This window comes from Globicephala melas, chromosome 6 (genome assembly GCF_963455315.2).
Source record: "Globicephala melas chromosome 6, mGloMel1.2, whole genome shotgun sequence".
NCBI lineage: Eukaryota > Metazoa > Chordata > Mammalia > Artiodactyla > Delphinidae > Globicephala > Globicephala melas.
The window spans coordinates 43,637,012-43,661,214 of NC_083319.1; the positions used below are offsets into that span (position 1 = coordinate 43,637,012).

Genomic DNA, 24,203 nt, shown 5'->3' on the forward strand with positions numbered 1-24,203 from the left:
TGTAGTCCTGTTAATCTAGTTTTGCTTTTGTTGGCTATGCTTTTGGTGTCACATCCAAGAAATCATTGCCAAATCCAATGTCATGATGCTTTCCCCGCTATGTTTTCTCCTAGGAGTTTTATAATTTTAGGTCTTACTTTTAGGTCTTTAATCCATTTCAAGTTAATTTCTGTATATGGTGTAAGGTAAGGATCCACCTTCATTCTTTTGCATGTGGATATCCTGTTTTCCCAGTGTCATTTGTTTTTGTTTTTTAATTTTATTTATTTATTTATGGCTGCGTTGGGCCTTCGTTGCTGCGCGTGGGCTTTCACTAGTTGCCGCAAGCGGGGGCTACTCTTCGTTGCGGTGCACGGGCTTCTCATTGCGGTGGCTTCTCTTGTTGCAGAGCACGGGCTCTAGGCACACGGACTTCAGTAGTTGTGGCACACAGGCTCAGTAGTTATAGCTCGAGGGCTCTAGAGCACAGGCTCAGTAGCTGTGGCGCCTGGGCTTAGTTGCTCTGCAACATGTGGGATCTTCCCAGACCAGGGCTTGAACCATGTCCCCTGCATTGGCAGGTGGATTCTTAACCACTGTGCCACCAGGGAAGTCCTTCCCAGTGTCATTTGTTGAAGAGACTGTCCTTGCCCCACTGAATGGTCTTGGTATCCTTGTCAGTCATTTGACCATATATGTGTAGGTTTATTTCTGGGTTCTCTATTCTATTCCCTTGGTCTTTGTTTCTGTCTTTATGGTGGTACCACTCTGTTTTGATTACTATAGCTTTGTAATAAGTTTTGAAGTGAGGAAGTGTGAGACATCCATATTTGTTCTTCTTTTTCAAGATTGTTTTGGCTATTTGGGACCCCTTGAAATTTCATATGAGTTTTAGGATGGAGTTTTCTATTTCTGCAAAAAAATGCTCTTGTGACCTGAGGTACTGCCTTTGAAAACCACTTTTCTATTCTAATTTTTAGCAGAATTACTGAAAAAATAACAGCAGCAGTATCTAACCCTCCTGTAGCATCAGCTAAAATGTGCCAGGCAGTATTCTCTACCCTTACTTAATCAACTCGTTTAATCCTTGCAACAGCCCCTGAAGTAGGTATTGATAGTTTCCCCATTTATAGATGAGGAAACTGAGACACAGAGGGGAATTCTGCATCTTACCTAATGTCACACATTTAAAAAGGTCAGAGTAGGATTCAAGTGCAGGTGATCTGATTCCAGAGTCTGAGACTTTAGTTGCTATCCTGTACTCTTTATGGAAGAAGAAAAAGCATATAGGAGTTCAGGCTGCATCTGTTAGACTCTTGGTAGATGTAGGCCAAGATGTGCAGATGTACAGAGAGGCCCACACATCTCACTGGGTTATATCTCTGAGCTGTGCTTCCCCAATTTTGTCCTGTATTAACATGTTACGAGAGAAAGGAAGGAAGGAGGGAAGGGAGAGAAAAGAAGAAAAAAAGATACCTTGGTCAAAAACAAGGTAAACAAAATCAAACATTTTTACCTTCTGTAGAACATCTCAGAGTCTATGATGAGTTCACATGCGTTATAAAGTCCCAAAAGGAGGGCAGGCTATTCGGTGTTTCCCAAGCTCACTGGGTACAGAGCTGTCCTTCAGGGTCTGTAGACCCTCTCCTCTGGGCGCAGGCTTTGGGAAGCGCTGGCTTAAACAAATGACCGGAAGCACCCCTTCTGTGTGTCTTTTGCCAGCAGGACGGTTTGGAACCCTCAGGCACAAGTCCTCCTCATGTGTCCGTTTCTGTGTCTGTCCCTGTCAGTCACAGGCCTGAGCTCATGGGGAGCTGATAGCGGGAGTAGATTCCAGAAATACGCCCGCTTCCTGGGGTCCCCGGGGTCTGAGAGGTGACTCCATTTTCAACCACAGCCAGGGACTGTGTGGGAATGAAAAGATAAAGGAACTTTATGCTCGAGGAAAGCAAGGAGCAACTGGGCCACCAGGAAGGAAATACAGAAAATAAAAATGGGGTGATGTTACCGAAGGCACAGAATTCTGGAGCTTCCAGCATGTATTTATTCAACAAAAGCTCACTAGGTGCCAGGTGCCAGGCAGTGCTCTCAGCTCCCCGGGGATTCTGTGGGGCACAGAATACCAGCTGACCCTCTAGGAGCCAACTGTTGGCCCAACCAGATGAAAATGCTTTTATTCTCTGCCCCAGTTTCATCATCTGGCAAACAGCAAACAGAAAATGATGCCTTAAAAGGATGCAATCAAAAACACAATGTTGGGACTTCCCTGGTGGTGCAGTGGTTAAGAATCCTCCTGCCAATGCAGGGGACACGGGTTCGAGCACTGGTCTGGAAAGATCCCACATACTGTGGAGCAACTAAGCCTGTGTGCCACAATTACTGAGCCTGCGCTCTAGAGCCCACAAGCCACAACTACTGAGCCCATGCGCTGCAACTACTGAAGCCCACACACCTAGAGCCTGTGCTCTGCAACAAGAGAAGTCACCGCAATGAGAAGCCCGCTCACCACAACTAGAGAAAGCCCGCGCGCAGCAACGAACACCCAAAGCAGCCAAAAATGAAAAATAAATTTATTTAAGAAAAAAACCAAAACACACAATGTTATTTCAAATGTATAAAGACAGAGAGATACTACATAGAATCAAGGAGGTTGTTTTTCTTTAAGGAAAAAAGAACATAAATGAAATGGTAAAATTTTCAGAACCTAGAAAAATATTGTTTTAGGAAACAAAATTCAAAACTGAAAAACAGAAAGCAGCAAATCTAAGAAAATAAAGAGACAGTAAAAGGAACCAAAGTGAAAAGAACAGACGATTGGAAAAAGAGAAACTATTAAAAGATAGAGTGCAGATACAGACTGCAAAAGTGTAGAATTCGATAAATTTAAAACAACCTACTGCAAAAGATAAATGAATCAGCAGTGGCCAAGAGGAGCAGGTAGTGGCTGTGGCTTATTTATTTTAATATCCCCACTGTCTTGCAGAGATCAGACCTTCAGAAGATACCGGTGAGGCTGAAGGGAAATGACAGACATGTGGCCCGAGGGGGTAGCCGCCCCTCTGCCAAGGCCCGCTTATCAAAGGCTAAACTCCTCCCTTTCTTCAGTGATGCTAATATTTCAGCTTTCTATGCCTGCTCCTCCCTACTTTTATTTGGAAAACATTGAAAGCCCTGATACTATGGCAGTGGGACGTGACAGCATACTATTGCTGCTGATAAACAACTGAAATTACTACTAACGAAGCACTTAATTATTTCTAATGTCAGCTGGAAATTGTCCAAGTGAGGATTTCTAGAAACTCGTAGAGAATATTATTATATTTAAATTACCTCTTTATCTTAAACTGTTGCCCATGCTGGTATTTTAAAAATTGAAAAAACACAGAAGAGTAAATAAATAAAAAGTAAAAAAATCCCTTTCTCCCTAAACTGCTCCCTATACATAGCCCCTATTAATTAATTAAATTATTAATAGAAATTAATAATTTCTATTCCTTCTAGATATTGTCTGTGCCTAAACATGTATAAATGTGCATAACTTTATACAAATTACATCATTCTAAACATACCACCTTGTAATTTGATTTATTAAGTATATCTTAGAGGCCATCCCATGTCAATACATTTAGAAATTTTTTGCATTGATATACAGTGATGCATTTCATGTTATATTTAATCACTCCCCTGTTGAGCATTTAGATTATCCTTTATACTTTTACAAAAAATAATAAATTATTTGAGTGGAAAAATTCCTTTAGTGGAATATTAAATTAGACTATGTTTCCTTTAGTTTATTCAGTGAAATAGACAACTAGGGTTCAAAGCTGAGGGCAAAATGGTGCAAAGCACTCTTACCTCCCGAAGAGACAGATGGCAAGAAGCTCTCAAAGATTGGGTTAGATACTTCCCCCAAGGTCTTTTTTTTTTTTTTTTTTTTTGTGGTACGTGGGCCTCACTGTTGTGGCCTCTCCCGTTGCAGAGCACAGGCTCCGGACGCGCAGGCTCAGCGGCCATGGCTCACGGGCCCAGCCGCTCCGTGGCATGTGGGATCTTCCCGGACCGGGGCACGAACCCGTGTCCCCTGCATCGGCAGGCGGACTCTCAACCACTGCGCCACCAGGGAAGCCCCTTTTTTTTTTTTTAATTGAAGTATAGTTGATGTACAATGTTGTGTTAGTTTCAGGTGTGTAGCAAAGTGACTCAGATATATACACACACACACACACAGACATATACATATATATATGTAGACATATATACATATCTGAATATATATATGTATTCCTTTTCAGATTCTTTTCCATTATAGGTTATTACAAGGTATTGAATATAGCTCCCTGAGCTATACAGTAGGTCCTTGTTGTTTATCTATTTTACACATAGTAGTGTGTATCTGTTACTCCCTAATTCCTAATTTATCCCTCCCCCACTTCCCCTTTTGTAACCATAAGTTTGTTTTCTATGTCTGTGAGTCTATTTCTGTTTTGAAAATAAGTTCATTTGTATTATTTTTTTAGGTTCCACTTATATGGGATTAGTTTTTCTCTGTGTGCTAATCTCTAGGTCCATCCATGTTGCTGCAAATGGCATTATTTCATTCTTTTTTATGGCTATGATTCCATTGTGTGTATATATATATATATATATATATATATATATATATATATATATACCACATCTTCTTTATCCATTCATCTGTCATTGGATATTTATGTTGTTTCCATGTCTTGGCTATTGTAAATAGTGCTGCTGTGAACATTGGGTTGCATGTATCTTTTCAAATTAGAGTTTTTGTCTCTTCTGGATATATGCACAGGAGTGGTAACTATTTTTGGTTGTTTTTTTTTTTAAATGAAGTATAGTTGATTTACAATGTTGTGTTAATTACTACTGTACAGCAAAGTGATTCAGTTATACATACATACATATATATATATATATATACACACACACACATATACACATCTTTTTTATATATTCTTTTCCATTATGGTTTATCATAAGATATTGAATATAGTTCTCTGTGCTATACAGTAGGTAGGTCCTTGTTATATATCCATTCTATATATAAAAGCACTGCTAACCCCAACCTCCCACTCCATCCTTCCCCCAAACCCCTCCCCCTTGGCAACCACAAGTCTTTTCTCTATATCTGTGACTCTGCTTCTGTTTCATACATAGGTTCATTTGTGTCATATTTAGATTCCACATATTAAAAATATCACATGGTATTTGTCTCTCTGACTTAGTATGATAATCTCTAGTTGTATCTATGTTGCTGCAAATGGCAATATATCGTTCTTTTTTATGGTGAGTAGTATTCCATTGTATATATGTACCACATCTTCTTTATCCATTCCTCTGTTGATGGACATTTAGGTTATTTTCATGTCTTGGCTATTGTGAATAGTGCTGCTATGAACTATAGGGGTGCATGTATCATTTTGAATTATAGTTTTGTCCAGATATATGCCCAGGAGTGGGATTGCTGGATCATATGGTAATTCTATTTTTAGTTTTCTGAGGAACCTCCATACCATTTTCCACAGTGGCTGCACCAACTTACATTCCCACCAACAGTGTAGGACAGTGCCCTTTTCTCCACACCCTCTCCAGCATTTGGTATTTGTAGACTTTTTAATGATGGCCGTTCTGACTGATGTGGGGTGATACCTCACTGTAGTTTTGATGTGCATTTCTCTAATAATTAGTGATGATGAGCATCTTTTCATGTGCCTGTTGGCCATCTGTATTTCTTCTTTGGAGAAATGTTATTTTTAGTATTTTAAGGAACTTCCATACTGTTCTCCCTAGTGGCTGCATCAATTTACATTCCCACCAACAGTCTAAGAGCGTTCTCTTTTGAGAAATGAAATTGTATTCAAGTTGTTTTCATCTAGAACAGGGGTCAGCAAACTATGGCCTCCAGGTCAAATCTAGTTAGTTGGCCACCTATTTTTCTACCCAGTTTTATTGGAACATAGCCACGCCCCTTCATTTACATATCTTACGGCTATTTTTGTGCTACAGCAAAGTTGAGTAGTTATGATAGAGACTGTGTGGCCTGCAAAACGTAACAAATTTAGTGTCTGTCCCTTTACAGAAAAACTTTGCCGACCCCAGCTCTAGAGAAGTCAAAGACTTAACTCCCCTGCCACGCCCTAGGGATCAACAAATATAACTGCTTGCGCAGCAGTTGGAAGAGTGGCTCTGTAGGGCCCTGTTGTTTGTATTTCTGGTGCCAGACTGTCCACACTCTTGAGCGACTGAGGGGAAGTAAAACCAAGGCAGTGCAGCCATTGCATTGCACTGCTGGGGAGAGGAATCCTTGTGAGCATATCCCCTCGGGCAGGATGGGAGGGCAGGGAGGTATCTACAGACTAGTCAGCACAAAAGAGAAATTCCAGGAGGTGCTGAGCTGCTGAAGTGGAGGGTGGGCAGGGCTGCAGGAGTCTGTGCTGAGACTCTGGTCACTTGGTCATCCTACAGGAGCTGCTGACTCTCGCCCTAAAGACTCTTCATTTCTGAAGACAAACGGTTGTCCACTCCTCCTCCGCCTCATTTCGCAAGAACCTCATCCTTACTTAACATGCCCATCCTCCCCGCCCCCCCCCCGCCCCTGCCCCGCACCGGGTCGTTCCTAATAGCATCTGAGAGGTGCTTTTGTCATTGTGGAAGAGGGCACTGTAAACTCTACACTGGGTGAACTTCACCTTATTATGTTTAGAGCAATTACTCCTTTGTGATATGACTTCTGTAAGAGTCACCTCGCATTTCTAAATTATGTTTTGAAGAAAGCTTAACTTGTTATCAAACGTAATTTGTTGGTAGACAATTTGAGTGGTCAAGTTCCAATATGTGGTGAGACCTTATGAGGAACACTCTGCTAGAGAAGTAGGGCATCCTCCCGTCTCTAAATAAGGGTGTTTATTCAATAGTTAGTTATTCCCCTCCACCACATGCTAGGCCCTCTGCTAAGCACTGGGAGTGCTTGCCTTCAAGGACCTCTGTGTGCATGTGTGGAGGGGGGATGAGAGTGGGGAGGAATGGGGAGGGTGGGGCCAGAGAAGTTAGGAATAGATGGTTGTAAATCATGAAAAATACCCACTTAATGTGAGCTCAGGGTACTGTTGGACTTGACCCAGCTGTGTGGGGTGAGGCTGAGATGTCTAAGCTGAGTTCTAGAAGACAAGCAAGAACCAACTGGGGAGTGAGCGATGGGAGAGGAGGCTCGAGTTCGGCCTGGAAGGCCAGACCGTGAAGCCTGGTGAGCCATTCTCTGGAGCCAGGACCCTTCCCTTGAGACAGTGGGGACATGAAAGGACTGAAACAAGAAGGTTAGATTGAGATGGTTAGATACTGAGTGAGCAATTTGAAGGGGGTGGGGAGTAAAATCAGAAACAGGTTTCTGCAAGGAAAAAATGAACTTGAACTAAGGTCTTAGCAGTGAAAATAAAGAGGAGAGGAGGTTGCAAATGTATAAGACTGGATGGTCAGGATGGTCAACTGGATTGGGAAGGAATATTAGAAAAAGAAGGAAATTAAGAATGATTGCCAGTTTGGGGATTGCGAGCTCACAGGTGATTGGTAGGGACATTCACGGGGATGGGGAAGGTATTAGCTGACCATTGCTGTGTAATAAATTATCTCGAAATTTAGCAGCTTAAAACAGCATTTTTTCTCTCACAGTTTCTGTGTCTGGAATTTAAGAGCAGATTAGCTAGGTGATTCTGACTCAGGGTCTCTTATGAAGTTGCTGTCGAGACATCAGTCATCTGAAGGCTCCATGGGGGCTGGAGGATCTGCTTCCAAGGTGACCCACCCGCATGGCTATTGGCAGGAGGCCTCAGTTCCTTCCTGGATTTTTACAGGAAGCCCTGGTTCCTCACCACCTGGATCTCTCCATAGGGCTTCCTGAACATCCTTAGGACATGGCAGCAGCAGGCTTCTCCCACAGTGGGTGATCCAAGAGAGAGCAAAGAGGAAGCCACGTGCTTTTTAGGACCTAGTCTGACAAGTCACACACTGTCACATCTACCTTATTCTGTTCTTTAAAAGCAAGTCACCAAGTTCAGTCCACACTTAAGGAAAGGGGGGGTGTTAGGCTCCAACTTTTGAAAGGAATGTCAAAGAATTTGTGGACACTTTTTTAAAACTACCACAGAGAATGTAGGATGTAGCAGATCTGTGCAGAGGAAGATGCTGAATTCAGTTTTGTACGTGTTGAATTTTAAATGCCTGTGAGTAATCCAAGTTATGAACTGTAGATTCGCTTCAGAACCAAGTATATGCCCCTTCCCAGTGTGAGATTATGCCATTTAATTGAATCTTCTCAGTAACAAATATTGATATGTCTTAAGGTTTTAGAAAACATGTGAAAAAGAGAATAATATATACCCTGCAGGCAAGAGGTAGAATTCTCCATGCAGCCCTGTTCACGGCCAAGGATTTAATGAATTATTATCTGAAAAGAAATGTTTGAAATGCTATTTAGGCTTTCCTTCTATTCCTGCTGTGTTCCTCAAACTTTAGGGCTCATAAGGTTTACTACAGAGGATTTTATACAAAACGACATATGCTATAATTCAAGGGTCATTTGGACAGCAAGTGATTTTTGCTACCTGCAAAAAAAATTTTGAGAATTCAGCCCTGTGTAAGGAGACTGTATAATGTTTCTCTCCTCTGAGAACATGAGAACAGATGGCTGTGGTTTGTGGGGTTTTGCAAAATCCCTAGAGAAGGTGGTAACTGGGTGAGTGCCCAGTGCTTGTGTTCCTTTAGTTTTTTGTCATCTCCTTTCCCTATTCTCACCCCCTTCCTTATCTGCCTCAGCTGGCTGACTTATAGGAGTCACCACACTTATCTTTTCTAGGGTGAGTGAGGCCCAGTGGGGTAGCTAATTGTTGACAAGAGCCTCATTTCATGGGCTCAAACCCAGCTTCCTGTTGTGGGACCTAAGCGCCCATCCTTTCCTGGGTATCAGCTGGATTAACCTGAGTGTGAACCCCAGTGCCTCTGCCTTGCCTCCCAGTTGAGTAATGTGATAAGTGCCCTGGGGCACACAGGGTGGCATGTATCCTTATCTTAAATTGTCCAGCCTACTTTATCAGACAAGAATCCTGAAATGGCAACTCTCCAACCATTGGTCTTTAAAGGGCTAATTTATGTACTCAACAAAAGCAGGCAAGCACCTCATGAAAGGTTTTGTTTCTTCTTTTTTTTTTCTTTTCATTTTATCTCCACTCCTAGAGAAAGTGACTTATGAAGTCAGTCACAAGGGAACTCTCTCTTTATGTAATCATTTCCCAAAATTTATCAGCATAACCATATGGTATTTTTCTAAAGAACAATTAACATCCTTAACCTGCTACCCTATTTCTATGGAGCTGTATTTTTTAGTGGTCAGTCTTATAAGAATGATTATTCCCTAAAAGGGCTGTTGCCTGCTGCTGGGTGTGCATGCCCGCCAGGAAACATTAGAATCTAGAAGTGTTGTGTGTGCGCTAAGTCTCGGTTCACTGCTCATTCGCTATTAAAAAGAAACTGATCTCGGACAAAGCTAATCCTACAACAGTTAAATCCCTCCAGATTCATAAATGCTGGAAGGATATACAATGTAGAATGGGCTTACCTTTGTACCTGGTCTAAACTCAAGAGGGTGCATATAACCAGGTCCCAAAATTTTCCTTTTTCAGTTGATCTTTTACTCTGGTGTCAGGACCGCCGTGCTACTGCGCGCTAGTTTCTTTATTAAGAAGCAGAAGTACCAGAGACACAAAATCTACTAATATACATGGGATCCATTCTCAAATTGGAAGATTCTATTTACGTCACTGTTCCCCACTTGGTGGTATTTGTGATTAGAGGGGTGCCCAGATTCAGTATAAATAGCACTGAATCACCCAGGAGCACGGTTCTTTTTCCAACTTCTCGATTGAGTTGAGCCCTTAGATAATTCATCCATTTTCTTTTCTAATATCTGAGTTCAAGGCTATTTATTTTCCTCTAGGAATTTCTTTAGCTGCTTTCACAAGTTTTGACACGTAGGGCTTTATTGTTCATTTACTTACAGATGTGTTTTTAAATTTCCACAGTCTTTTTATGATTGATTTCTTATATATGGCCCTGAAGTCAGAAAATAAGGTACACGCAATGTTGACTTTTGGTATTTTACAAGACATTCTACATAGTTTTCATGAGTTTGAAAAAATTGTGTATTTTTCTTGAGTGCCGATCTGTCCATTAGACCAAGCTATGTTAGTACTTTGTTCAGATCTTCTGTATCTTTATGCATTTTTTCAGATTGATTCCTAAATTCTTGAGACATTCAAATTTCCCCCCATGAAGTTAATTTCTCCTTATAATTTATATTCGATTTTTTGGCCTGTGTTGTTAAAAGCATATTGGCTCTGGGTCAATATATCTTCTGAGAAATTCCTCTTTTTATCATAAAGTAATAACTTTCTTAAGCCTTAATAATGCTTTTCTGCCTGAAGTCTATTTTGTTTGCTACTAATATTGTGACAATTGCTTTCCTGTGGCTGTTGTTTTTCTGATATTTCTTTTTATATCACTTTATCATCAACACTTCTGCATTATTATTTTTAGATGTTCCTGTTTTTTTTTTTTTTTTTTTTTTGCGGTACGTGGGCCTCTCACTGTTGTGGCCTCTCCCGTTGCGCAGCACAGGCTCCGGACACGCAGGCTCAGCGGCCATGGCTCACGGGCCCAGCCGCTCCACGGCATGTGGGATCTTCCCAGACCGGGGCACAAACCCGCATCCCCTGCATCGGCAGGCAGACTCTCAACCACTGCGCCACCAGGGAAGCCCTAGATGTTCCCTTTTCTAGCCAGCATGGCTGCTCAGGGTAAATGGCACTGCCTGCTATGACAAACAACCCCAAATCTCAGTGCTTCAACACCACGAAGTTTTAAAAATTATTCTTTAATTATTATAATCTCTTTCATATTGCTTTTTGTGTTTTTTCTAAAGATTTATTGCTAGTTCTTCTGTTTACAGCATCTGCTGGCAATCCCCCATAGTGTTTTTCCGTAGTTTAGTTAGTAGTTTGGTGGGCGTGGGTGAGGGTGTTGGTGTGGGTTCACCTTTCAGAGGGTTTTTTCTTTCTCCTAAGTGGATTTCCAGTGAATCCTAGAGAGTAGAAGTAGCACCATTAAGTGGTTTCGTATTTGGTTCTTTTGGAACCCTAGGACTCGAGGCCTTCAATGGTCCTAGGTGAATTTTCATTTTAATCTTTTGACTTGCGTTTCCTCCATCATTCAGGTAATATAAATCAAGACATACTTGGCATACAAGCAGTGTCTCTAATTCTCATAGGTTGCTTTTAGTTTTCCACCCAAGATTCCAGGCAGACTGTGCTTTCCAAGGCCAGAGGATAGAGTTTGTTCTCATCCCTCTTTCATTAATAGGGCCGCTTTTTAAGGGCCACGGCCTTATTTAGAAGTTCAGGGTCTAGGCGTTTCTTCCAGCACCTGGAGGTCACTTCTCCTGTGGGGCCCAAAGGCCTATGTCCAGTCCAAAATCCTGCAGGCTACCTTTCATCAGCTTTCTAGAATAACTCTTCATTTCCAGCACCTGGGGATTTCCCCCAGTCTCTTTCAAGTTTGGAAATGTATTAATTACTTTTAGGGTGTTCTGTCTTATATAGCATTTCTTTGGATTTATAATGATAAATGACATTACACCTTGCCAGACACTTTCTGATCCCTCTTTTTTTTTTTTTTTTTTTTTTTAGCAAATAAAGAAAAGTCTCAGAGGGAGAGCCCAGGGGTTTCTAGCTTGAATTTAATAGCATTGTTTTATTTTGATTATATTTAATTTATGTGACTATTTTAGGTGAGTGACTCTAAGTTTCCTTACATACAGTGATAACAACCCTTCCTTTCAAAACAAACTTAAGTCAATTTAAAGAAAAATATTAAGTAAATTGACAAGGGCTAGGTGGCTATGAGAAACCCATAAAGGTGCTATATTCATATTCAAGTTTATAGAATGCTTGAAAAGCAGTTGGTGGTCTTCTGAGCTTTGTCCTCATTTAAAAAAATGTTCCTATATGCTAAGCAAACCTAGACAAGAAGATGTTTATCATCACCCTGAGCCTGGGTTGAGAATGTGGGAAATGCCCTGATTTGGGTAATCCAAGTCAGGGCATAGTGCCAGTCAGATATTCCCTTCAAAACAAACAGCTGTACTGCTCAGAATGGGCTGGATTAGCACGTGGTAACAGAGAAACCCAATATCTCAGGGCAAAACAAAAAGATTTCTTTCTTGCTCATATATCCAACGATCTTTATCCAGTAGGGGCTCTTCTCCTCCCAGCCCCTGTTCTGAGCTCCTCCATAGGCACCAAGGCGGGGAACAGCACGTGGCACCTACACTTGGTCCTAATTCTTCTGCCCGGAAGTGACACCTGCCACTTCCGCCCTCGTTTCATTGATCAAAGCAAGTCACATGGCCACCCTAATTTCAGAGGAGGACAAAAGGCGGAGAGCCAGAACTATTTGGTGAAGAGCGATAATGTTTATAAAACCGCCCAGCAAACAGTTCTGGATCCGTCCTCTAGATGGCGACGTGGAGCCAAGCATCTGTTGGGGAGGTCAGCAATAGTAGTGTCAGACTCAGTGTTTATAACACCCCCAGCCTGTTGGGTAGCTCCCTTCCGTACAGAGAAAACCCCTAATTAGGTAGTGACTACAGTTGGGTAAGGTAAAATACTTAACCTTCACTATGGACTGATTTGTTACCTAACAGATCCCAAGAGGCTTCCATTCCCATTGGTAAAACTCCATGCTGTTCCATCGCCAACTACTCTGGCCACTTCATTTCTACAAATATTTATAGACCTAATGTATGAATGTGGTTGAAGTATTTACAGTGAGCACAACTTGGGTTTCTGCCAGGTTTGCCTCTGGGCTGTTGTGGTGCAGCGTTCCTTCTCTGTCCCTGGGGTTTCCTAAAAACTCCCCACGGCCTTCTGTAATATCTGTGGATTTGTGAGTCCCTCTCTTCCTATCACTGCCTGGTCACAGCTTCAGCTTCTCTTTTCCCTCAGGTATGCCGCCTCTGGTTTTCTAGCACTTTCTTAACTGCGTCTCTGTGCCGTAAAGGGGCGCTGAGAGACAAAGGCTCTATTTACTAACTTCAGTGAGTCCAGGGCACTTATAGGCTCTGTGGAGATTTGTGCAGCACTGAAATTTTCCCTTACCGAGGCTGAAACCCCAATTTTAATAACCTTAATATATGTTTTGTCCAACCATGACACAGACTTCTGTTAAATCACTGATCCTGCTATGATGTTTAAAATGAGGGAACACAATACCTTACACTTAGTGAATGCCTGATAATTTCCAGAGTATTTTCTCATGTATTCTAGTTATTGTTTATTCTCCACAGTCACTGTAATATTCTGTATTCATTAGCTTCATTTAAAATCACAAAGACGGTCAGCTAATTTTCTCAGAGCTTGTCAGTACTAACCGTAGAACTGTAACCCAGGACTATAACCTCATATCCAGGACCCTTTCAGTTATTCCATGATGTTGCCTATAACTCACAAACATCAACAAAACCTACAAAATTTTAAGATGGATACTATCTGTCTATTTTTAAACCCTTCATATTTATCTTGGAGCTAAGGCCAGCACCCTTATGTGCTCTCTGAAGCAAGTAGGTATGATGTCATTTTTTTTTTTTTTTAGGTTGACTCATAGGCAACTAGAGAAAATAATGTACATGTGCATTTAGGGGATTTCAAGTTCAATAATTCAATCCAACACATATTTATCGGGTATTTATTTCTACCAGGTGCTGGAGATGTAATAGTAAAGAAGACAGACATGGTTTCTGTCCTCATGAAGCTTCAAGGCTAATGGAGAAGGCAATTATAATAGCAAAAAGAACTACAATAAAGCAGATAACATTCGTTTCTTTCAGTGTTCTTTTCAGGCATTGTACAGTCTCTCTTTTATTGGAGAGGAAATGGAGGCACAGAAAGATTAAGTAACTTGCCATATGACACACAGTAAGGGGTAGAGCTGAGATTTGAATCTAGCTGCTCTCAACAGCAGCATTTTGCTACTTTTCAGGTACTACAGGGTTGATGTCAAAGAGAACGCACACAGATCACTTCAGATGACGAGGGGTCATTGTAAGGAGATTTGAAAAACCGCAACAGCATGGGAAACCTAGACAGCTATCCCTCTGGGTCCCAGGACTTTCAAACTGGGGCCTAGAGCAGGCCTTCTCTTTGCCTACCACCCCACCTCCATTGCTGGACAGTCTGGTTTGCTGCACCCCATGCGGTGCGTCTCTGGCAAGGGTTATCTTGTTCCTGCCAATACGTTTATTGCCTTTGACTCACAGGCTGACCCCTTGCTCACTGTTTTTCGACTAGGGTGCAGGACTCATTTCAGAGAACATATAGGGCAGAAGCCACAACAAGTGTATGGAGAAAGAAACTCCCTGGGGTTGTGTTTTTGAAGGGGTCTGTGGGGTTGAGGGTAAGGACACAGGCATTTACTTCTCTCAGGGGAGCAGTGCTGAATTGCTGGTGACAGTCCTCATTATTATTTTTTATTATTATTATTTTTTATTTTTTTGCTGTACGCGGGCCTCTCACTGCTGTGGCCTCTCCCGTTGTGGAGCACAGGCTCTGGACGCACAGGCTCAGCGGCCATGGCTCAAGGGCCCAGCCGCTCCGCAGCATGTGGGATCTTCCCGGACCGGGGCACGAACCCACGTCCCCTGCATCGGCAGGCGGACTCTCAACCTCTGCGCCACCAGGGAAGCCCCTCATTATTTTAACTCCATCATCCCATCTTCACCACAAGCATGAGGCTGGTCTGTTTCATTCTTCTACATCCTTAGCACAGAGTAGACACTCGATACATATTTGCTGAATAAATGAAGCAAGCACAGTTATCACTACAGACACAGGATTTTGTTTACGTCATAGACTTTGTTAACAATAAGGGGTTTAACTTGAATCCTGAAGAAACTGATCATCCAGGTAAGCAAACTCCAAATGTTTGGTAGACCCAGATTGAGGTGGAGAGGAGTCGCAGTAAGAGAGGGAGGGAGGGATTAAATTTAGAACTTTAACACTAAGGTTTATCATGTTTAAATTTAGATTAGTGTCTACATCAGAGGTATTCACCCTAGATGAGTAAAATTACATGGAAGCCACCACGAAGAAAAATATATTATCGTAGGGAGGGTGGGAGGGAGACGCAAGAGGGAGGGGATATGGGCGTATATGTATATGTATAGCTGATTCACTTTGTTATTCAGCAGAAACTAACACACCATTGTAAAGCAATTATACTCCAATAAAGATGTTAAATATATATATATATATATTATCATGATAAATGGGGATGTACTGAACGAGGGTCAGGAGATAAAAATAAGTCAAGGGGAATTTACTGTGAACAGTGATCAGCTTCCTACAACAGCATATAGATTTGCCACAGTTTCCTCCAGTATTTGTCTGTTCCCTTCCACTAGTCTTACCAAGTGGGTAAGTCCTGGGTTCAACAGTCCCAGGTTCAACACTGATTAGGGAGAAAAGATGGTAACTCATGACCAGAACCATCTTCACCAACTTATATTTCACAACGAATCTTTAAATATTCAAAGAAGGAAGGAAAATAACATCAGTTGGCACCTTCTCAGGAATGTTGGGCACTTTACATTCATTGCTTAATCTTTCAACAACTCAGTGAGGTAGGTGGTATATCCCTGTTTTACAAACAGATCAGCAGAGTACGCTTTCCTCTGTCCACGCAGTTTAGGTAATATGCTCAAATTTACAGAGGAAGAGATATATACAACGTCAGGTCTGTACTTACTCCAAAGCATATATATTGTATCCCTTGTTGAAAAAAAATTAAATGTCCCCTTAAGTATATTTTATTAGTTATTTGCTTCTCCTGTTTCTGAATTTCTTACTCGAGGTGTGTTTACTTATGAGAACTGGCAGAAGAAGTGACTCACTCTGTGCACAGAGTAAACTCCGAGTCCGTGGTTCTCATTCACAGTAACTGCAGAAAGTCTGTATTCTAATTTAGGGCCACTTACAATGGATTCAGTACACATACTTGGTTTATTGAAAATGCCATCCTGGAATCTCTGGGTTTCCTTTTCAAAGAAAATTAAATCCCACACAATTTTTTACACTCTTTGCTTTGTGTTTGTTTGTTTGTTTTTTCAGATTACTGTTAGAGGATGTGGGCATGGACATCCCCTTTGAGGAGGGAATGCTGAGTCCCAGTGCGGCAGACATGAGGCCTGGTGAGAAAGCGTTCATTCATTTTCTTCAGCAGTGTTCTATATCCAAACGTGTTCATTATTCAGTGAGAGAACCATTTCCTGTGCATCCAACTTGTGATATCAGTGATAAAAGTGAAGAGAGGAAAAAAATATGTGTGAGGAAGGTGTTAGGCTTGATGTGGTTAATTTCAGAGCTGACTTGAATCATCACCTAGTGTGGGCCACCCTTTATCTACTGGGCCGTGCCTGGATCTGCCAATGTTTTCAGTTCCTGTGATAACTGGCTGCTGCTTATCTTAATACCAAATTCTAACATCTAAGTTCCCCAAATTTATACGTAAGTGTGAGAATATTAAAAATTAGCGATTTAATATTAAGGATGCTCAGTATCCTGATTATTAAAAAGGAAAAACAAACAAAAAACCCCAAACTACGCTTTACAACCCAAGGCATATACAAAAAGGAATTAAAAAATTTCAGTGGCAACCTATATGACTCTCACTCTGTACTAGGTTCACTCCTTTGCACTGTACCAGCTACAGGATCATACCAAGATCCTGAACCCTGACATTATCAGTCAAGCCTAGAATTGAGAAAGAAGGGAGTCAATTTTTTATTTCTGTCCGAGTATTTAAAGTGCATTCTTCAAAGTACTAATCATGTGACATAACTATTCTTAAGTGTTCTATGGCCGAATAAGCATGGTAGCCACCGTACATCTGCTCCACTCTTCAAGGTCCACAATTCACGTGAATTGTGGGAATTCCCTGGCAGTCCAGTGGTTAGAAATCTGCACTTCCGCTGCAGGGGGCCCAGGTTCGATCCCTGGTTGGGGAACTAAGATCACACAAGCCACGTGGCGTGGCCCAAAAACCCCCCAAAATGTTATATACATAACATTTCTACCATCACAAAAAATTTCTTTTGGACAGCACAGCTCTGAGAATCCCTGTAATATGGAAACCCAATGTTTTACAAACTGACGGATCAATAGAAACATTTTTTCAAGTAATACATAAAAACATTACATGGAACACAGTTTAGGTGTTGTCTAGACAGAAAAAAAAAAAAATCTTAATGACAAAGAAACAGTGTCAGCTTCCTTAGGACAAGAGACAAGACTAGAGTTAGAATTCCAGAATTGATGGGTATACCAGATGGCCTTCAAAACATTTTGTGATAGGGAATCCTGAAATTGTTTTGTTAAGGTATCTCTCTAACATTGTTTAGTTGGGATCAACTTGGTTAAAAATGACTTCTCCAGCTCTGCTTCTGTTAAGTGAAAGGCTCTTAAACAGCAAGATGCATATTACAGTGAAAGAGTGGGAGCTAATTCCATGAGCCTTACACGAGGAGACTATCACTACGGTACAGGAACCAATGTCAAGCCATATTGGCATAAGAATTAATGAGTGCTTGATCCAGGAATGTAATCTGGGAGGGTACCTCAGTTTTATTACAAAAAAAAAAAAAAAGCCAAAGAAAGTTCACAACAGAGATGTCAGAAACTAAAGAGACGTATTTTGGGTTGTCTGTAAACATTACAGATAAAGTTTGTATCCTCCATTTCAGAGGAATAAAGTCTCCATGAATCACTATAAGTTATGTGTAAAGCTTAACTGTTTTTCTTAAGTAATATGCATCATAAAAAATTTGATTCAGTAGTGTATCAATGTCAAGTTCTCAAACCTGAACAGGGCAGTTCTAAAAACTAGATCTCTGCTCCCACTTCCTATTTCTGCATGGCCAGGGCTGAGGTAGCCGGGGCGAGCCAGTACTGAGGCCTGCTGGCCAAGAGTGGGGTCTAAATCCCACATGAGGACTTTTAGCAGGTGTGCCTTTGCTGAAAGGCCTTAACACTGTTTCTCACTGGGGCCCACACCCACTGTTGGCAGCCGTGTATATGGTCTAATAATGTTGCTCTTTATCTTCTTTAGAACCTCCTAATTCTCTGGATCTTAATGGCAGTCATCCTCAGAGAATCAAACTCACAGCCCCAAATATCAATCTGTCTCTGGATCAGAGTGAAGGGTCTGTTCTCTCTGATGATAACTTGGACAGTCCAGACGAAATCGATATCAATGTGGATGAACTCGACACCCCTGATGAAGCAGATTCTTTTGAGTACACTGGGCATGGTAAGTGGCCAAGTTGGCAAGGCCAAAGTTAAGTGAAAAGTGAAAGATTATCTAATCTTATCTAATGTCATCTAGGTGGCTTTAGGAACAAACCTCTCATTGTGTTGCTGGTGGCTCTTTTCTGTGATTTCTAGAAGCTTCTGTTTGTATCTCAGGTCATAGGTGGACATGATTGACGGTTTAGAGCTTGACAGAACAGGTATGGCTCACAGAGGTCATACATAGCCATCACTCCTTTGTTAAACCCCTACTTTATGCCAGGCCTTGTGCTTGGCTGGGGTTGTAGGGCCATGTTACGTGCTGTGTTACAAGTGTTACATGTAGGGCCATGTTACATGCTGTGTTATAAGAAAACTGGGACTGGGTTTGCAGAGAAAGAGAATTTAATCTAGAAGATAAAATTAGAGGTGGAAAAATTAGAGCTTACCGGTTTCTCTGTACAAGCTCCCACTGTCTGGAATGTTCTTGCCCACAGATCCTACCTGGGTGGCTCCTTCTCTTTATTCAGAACTTAATCAGATGTCATCTTCTCAGAGGCCTTCCCTGACCTCTGTAATCAAAGGCATTCCCCACACCACCACCTAGTCACTCTTTATCCCAGTATTCACTTTATTTTCCATGTGTCACACTAATTGAAATCGTATCATTTAACTATTTGCTTGCATCTCTATTTTCTTTCTCTTCCCACTAGAATGTCTGCTCCACAAGGTCAGGGACTTTCTTATGTTTAGTGCTATATCCCCAATAAAGCAGGAAGGAAGGAAGGATGGGACAGGGTGTGCTGGGGGAAAAATAAAAAGGAAGAAAATTGGGGCTTCCCTGGTGGCGCAGTGGTTGAGAGTCCGCCTGCCGATGCAGGGGACACGGGTTCGTGCCCCGGTCCGGGAAGGCCCCACATGCCGCGGAGCGGCTGGGCTCGTGAGCCATGGCCGCTGAGCCTGCGCTCCGCAGCGGGAGAGGCCACAACAGTGAAAGGCCTGCGTACCGCAAAAAAAAAAAAAGGGAGAAAATGAAAAGCTGTTGGATCAAACACTGGCACTCCTGATATGATTACCAGTCTTATTTTAGTTCTTTCTCTTGCTCAATGAAATTGCGTTTAAGAAATATATACAGATACAAAGCACTTGCTTTAAAAAATGGCATCATGTAGTTTCAGTTTTACAGGGTGGCATTCTCTGACTTTGTAGTATTTGAATTTGAAAGTAAGAGAATCCTGGCTACAGCTACTGCTTTGATACACTTTGAAAATGATTAAAAAAGAAATACCACAATTGAATGATGCCCTGACTTATTTAGAGCTATACTGATTCCAGCAGTTTCTTTCATAGAAGAACACAGTTATGAAATTAGGAGAGTCATCATCAAATTACTTGCATCATCAAATTACTTAAGTCAACCAATGGTCATTGAGCAACCAGGGCTATAACCACAACCAGCATAGATTCAGACCCTGCCTTCACAGAGTGTAAAGCTTTATTTCCTCAAGCTAAGAAAACAGGAAGTGGCTAAACTACTTGTATTACAGATGATCATGTTTAAGTAGAGATTTTATATTGCATTTTTATCATGTTCTTGGATTTTTATAGTTATCAGGATATTTGACCCTGTAGGTTGAAATACACAAATAGGAGGTGAAAGGTCTTGAATTCATATTCTTTTCTGCCATCTCAGTCACTCTTCCCCAGCTACTCCATCCTTTCCAGCTGACCCCAGCTCTCCCAGCCTTTCTTCTGCTAATAGATCTTCAAGTGTAAAAGTCAAGCATTAACTTAAAATCCCAGAGAAGACAGCTGTGGCAGGACCCTGCTCGCCCCTCCCTCTCCTCCCCCTGTGCTTTCCTGTTGCCCTGGAGAGCTGTGTCACACTACATCTGAACCTTTTCTTTTTATAAATAGTAAAACTGTCAAGCAAAGTGGTGGTGGCTGAGCAAACTGGTAATTAAAGCTGCCACTTGCTGACACAGTTCTTTTTATTTAGTCGACACAGTTATGCTGAAAGAACCAGATTAACAGCCACAACCCTGCTTTTAGGTCTTAAACTCAAAGGAGAGAATTTTAATGTAAGTTGAATTTTAAGTCCACCTTGATTTTCATATGAAGGATGTATGTTCAGACACTGTTTTAAAAACAACAACATTAAACACTGAAAACACAAAGTGCCTCTGAATAGCTATATTTTATAAACATGCAGATACAGATAACTGACTATAAAGAGAGAATACATTAGCGTCCCAAAGTATGAAATTAATGTTTGGAAAGCTGCATGGTTTTCTCGTTTGTTGTGTGAGCATTCTGAACTAGGCATATACATTCTAAACAAAATTGGAGTTTTTAAGGCACAGGCTTTCAAGAGTGTTTGGTCAGTAATTAATTTTATTTAATGAACACTTTTCACAGTGCTTACTGTGTGCCAGGATCTGTGCTAGGTGCATTATAAATATTAACTATATTAATGCTCACGTCACATCTATGAATAGGTATTATGTTACCCCCAGAGGTTAAGCAATTCACCTAAGGTCACATAGCCAGTAAACGTCAGAGCCAGCATTCAAAACCTGAGTTGTCCCCGACTCCTGGGCCATGCTCTCTCCATAAATATACTGACAGTGAACAGGAGGATCTTTTGCTAGGTTAGGCTAGCGTACCTGAAGTCAAGCCTGGTGACCCAGCCTCACATCTACATTCCCTTTTATCCAGCCATTTTGCGGTGACTTGAGGGCCCTTAATTTCTCAAGTGCTTGAAGGATGTTTACACCATTTGCCTGTTTTATTCAGTTGATGCTCACCAAACACTGCTGCCAGGTTATTTGCCCACAGTGTGATTTTGCTTACGGAAAATTTCTGAAGCTCACTATCAAAAGATGTTAAATTAGTCTTCCCTCCCAAGCTATTTTCTTTAATAATTGTGTCCAAATGTCATTCAAAGTACCGACATAATTAAGGCTTGACTTCCTTTGATATTTAGAAGTGCCAAAGATATCAGAAATATGTAGATAGTGAAGGATTTAACAGGCCAGTCTTTCATATTAAGGGAGATCTGAGCTTTTTTTTTCTTTTAATACTTTATTATACTAATCCTATAAACTTAAAAATATCAAAGGTCAGAAAATTGATGATGACCTATTTCTGTTTTCCAAACCAACCGCAGAGTTATTTTTACCGTAATTCAGGTCTCAGCAAAGCCATTTCATAAGGGAAATGGAAAAATGATAGAGAGTTTTAGCCTGAATATTTCTGATAAGAACATTATAAGAAACACTTATGTGCTCTTATATTTTTTCTTCCTAGGCTAAGCGATGTTTAGTGACCTCGTTTAAGCTATCTTTTCTAAAACTAACCCCTAATGACAGACAGTTTCCTATGTGAATAAGATGCCCTAACATTTTTTCCACATAATCAGATAGTCACTTCATTTAACTTCCTTATCTGCAGTCTTCCATTATTTCACAGCCTACAGGCAACCAGCTTATAAAATCAATTCCCTGTTTTAACTCTGCACATTAACTAGTCAAGCGTTAGGCTTATTCTGTTTTACCCACAAGCAACCTTATGCCATAATGATAATGTGGTATGAAAGGATGATTTTTTCCTTGTATTTTTGTATGCTGAGTTTTCACATTCAAATTAACTACGTACCTGTTGTCACCTGAAGAACTTTAAAGACTTTCTTAGCTGGGTACAGGATGTCTTTCCTCTAACAAGTAAAAGTGCAAACCCGGGGTGGGGGGGCAGAGTGTATGAAAAAATGGAAGTCGGAAGACCATTGAGCAAGTTACTCTTGTTGCCTGGGACTAAGACGTACCTAGGACTCTAACAATAGCAAAGAAGATGGAGAAAGCCCGTGTTTGAACCCCGGCTATGCTCTTTCCAACTGTACTGAACTATACTTCAACAGGAAAAAAGTGAAGAATTTTCTCAGTTTGTGATACTGGCAAAAGATGAAGCTGAACTTAAGCTTCGTTCTGTCAGGAAGGGTCCCTAGAAATATGTTCACATCATTACATGCTTTTGTAAAAGTTTGAAGAAAAAAAAGAAAAGAAAAGATTATTTTCCTTAAAAAGCTCCCTTCCCCCAAAACTATATACACTTCAGGCTCAAACAAACCTGAATCCACATTGGATACTAAGTGACATAAAAGGGAGCGATGAAAGGTATCTTAGGAATGAAAATTCAAAGCTAGTTTGTAAATCTCTGGGTATTTAGCATAATACTAAACATGTCTTGAACGATGAGTGTCATTTAGAAAGCACTCCTCCTACGAATTAAATTAGTAACATTCAACCTAATGTTCTCTAAATCAATAGTCTAGATTAATACACAGCATGTCCAGGATTCAATTATGCCTAATGTTAGTGATCAAATACGTCATGAATAATACCTAACCTCATTTTCTTCCTGGGAGTGATTTCTAACATTTAATACAAATAAAGAGGCTCTTTGGCTTAAAAAAAAAAAGTTCAAACATAATGAATGTCTTTTAAGGCATTTTCAGACTGTTCCCATTATCAGTGCAAGATCACAACATAGAAAGCTAGTCCCCTTTACAGATGTATGTCCCTACTGGAGGCCACGGCTGGCCTCATTGCCTCATCTTTTGTTAGTCTGTGTGATCACCAACAGTGGACTCTCCACTGTGATCTGTTAGCACAGGATATTCAGGAGCCTGTGTACTACATCTTCTCACCAAAGGCAAAAGAAAATGGTCAAGTTGACTTCTCCCCTGTGTACCAAGGCTTAATTGACTTCAACAGTCGCCAGGGAGAAAAGCCTGTTATTCAGAAAAGGAGACAAAGAAAATCAAGCATTTCTTAGTGAAGAGAGCATGAGACCAAACATTAAATTTGGAGGGCCTGGGGATAGAGAGTTAAATGAGACCGGAAAATTTTGCAAATAGTGAGAAAATGATAGCAATGGGAGGACGGTAATTTATAGTTGTAGCAGAAGAATTTTTTTTTAAAAGTAGTTTTCTCATATTTTTAAAATTTAATTTAATTTTTTATTTTATTTCTGGCTGCGTTGGGTCTTCGTTGCTGCACGCGGTCTTTCTCTAGTTGCGGCAAGCGGGAGCTGCTCTTCCTCGTGGTGGGCGGGCTTCTCATTGCGGTGGCTTCTCTTGTTGTGGAGTTCGGGCTCTAGTCACGCGGGCTCAGCTGTTGCGGCACATGGGCTTAATAGTTGCAGTGCGTGGGCTTAGGAGTTGTGGCCCACAGGCTATAGGGCGCATGGGCTTCAGTGGTTGTGGCGTGCGGGCTTCAGTAGTTGTGGCTTGCGGGCTCTAGAGCGCAGGCTCAGTAGTACTGGCGCACGGGCTTAGGTGCTCCACAGCATGTGGGATCTTCCCAGACCAGGGATTGAACCTGTGTTCCCTGCACTGGCAGGCGGATTCTCAACCACTGCGCCACCAGGGAAGTCCCAGAAGAATTATTAAGTTTGGGAAGATCCATTAATTAAAGGGAGTAAAATAAAGCTACTTTTACTTCCTACTAGCTTAGATTGTTGACTTCCAGAATTGAACACCTTAAGACAATGTACTGAACCCCTAGCTCTTATATAACTTTATTTCATTTATATCAGTCAGAAGAGGTGGGAAAAGGAGGAGACATACCAACTTGGCCATGCTTTCTCTGAAACATTAGGAGTAACATTTGATAAAAAGGTCCAGCCTTGAGCTTCTTTTTATTGAAGTATAGTTGATTTACAATGTTGTGTTAATTACTGCTGTACAGCAAAGTGATTCAGTTATACATACATATACATTCTTTTTTTTGTATTCTTTTCCATTATGGTTTATCACAG

The 24,203-nt window shown here is 41.1% G+C and overlaps 1 protein-coding gene across 11 annotated transcripts in view; it reads left to right on the forward strand.

Annotated features, from left to right (window-relative positions):
- PRUNE2 (prune homolog 2 with BCH domain) overlaps positions 1-24,203 on the forward strand; it is a 271,726-nt gene that overhangs the window by 205,616 nt on the left and 41,907 nt on the right. For all 11 annotated transcript variants that reach the window (XM_060300830.2, XM_070045737.1, XM_070045738.1 and 8 more), the window contains 2 exons: positions 16,212-16,291; positions 18,208-18,408. In XM_060300830.2, coding sequence (XP_060156813.1) covers positions 16,212-16,291; positions 18,208-18,408 — 281 coding nt within the window. The remainder of the gene's footprint in view (positions 1-16,211; positions 16,292-18,207; positions 18,409-24,203) is intronic.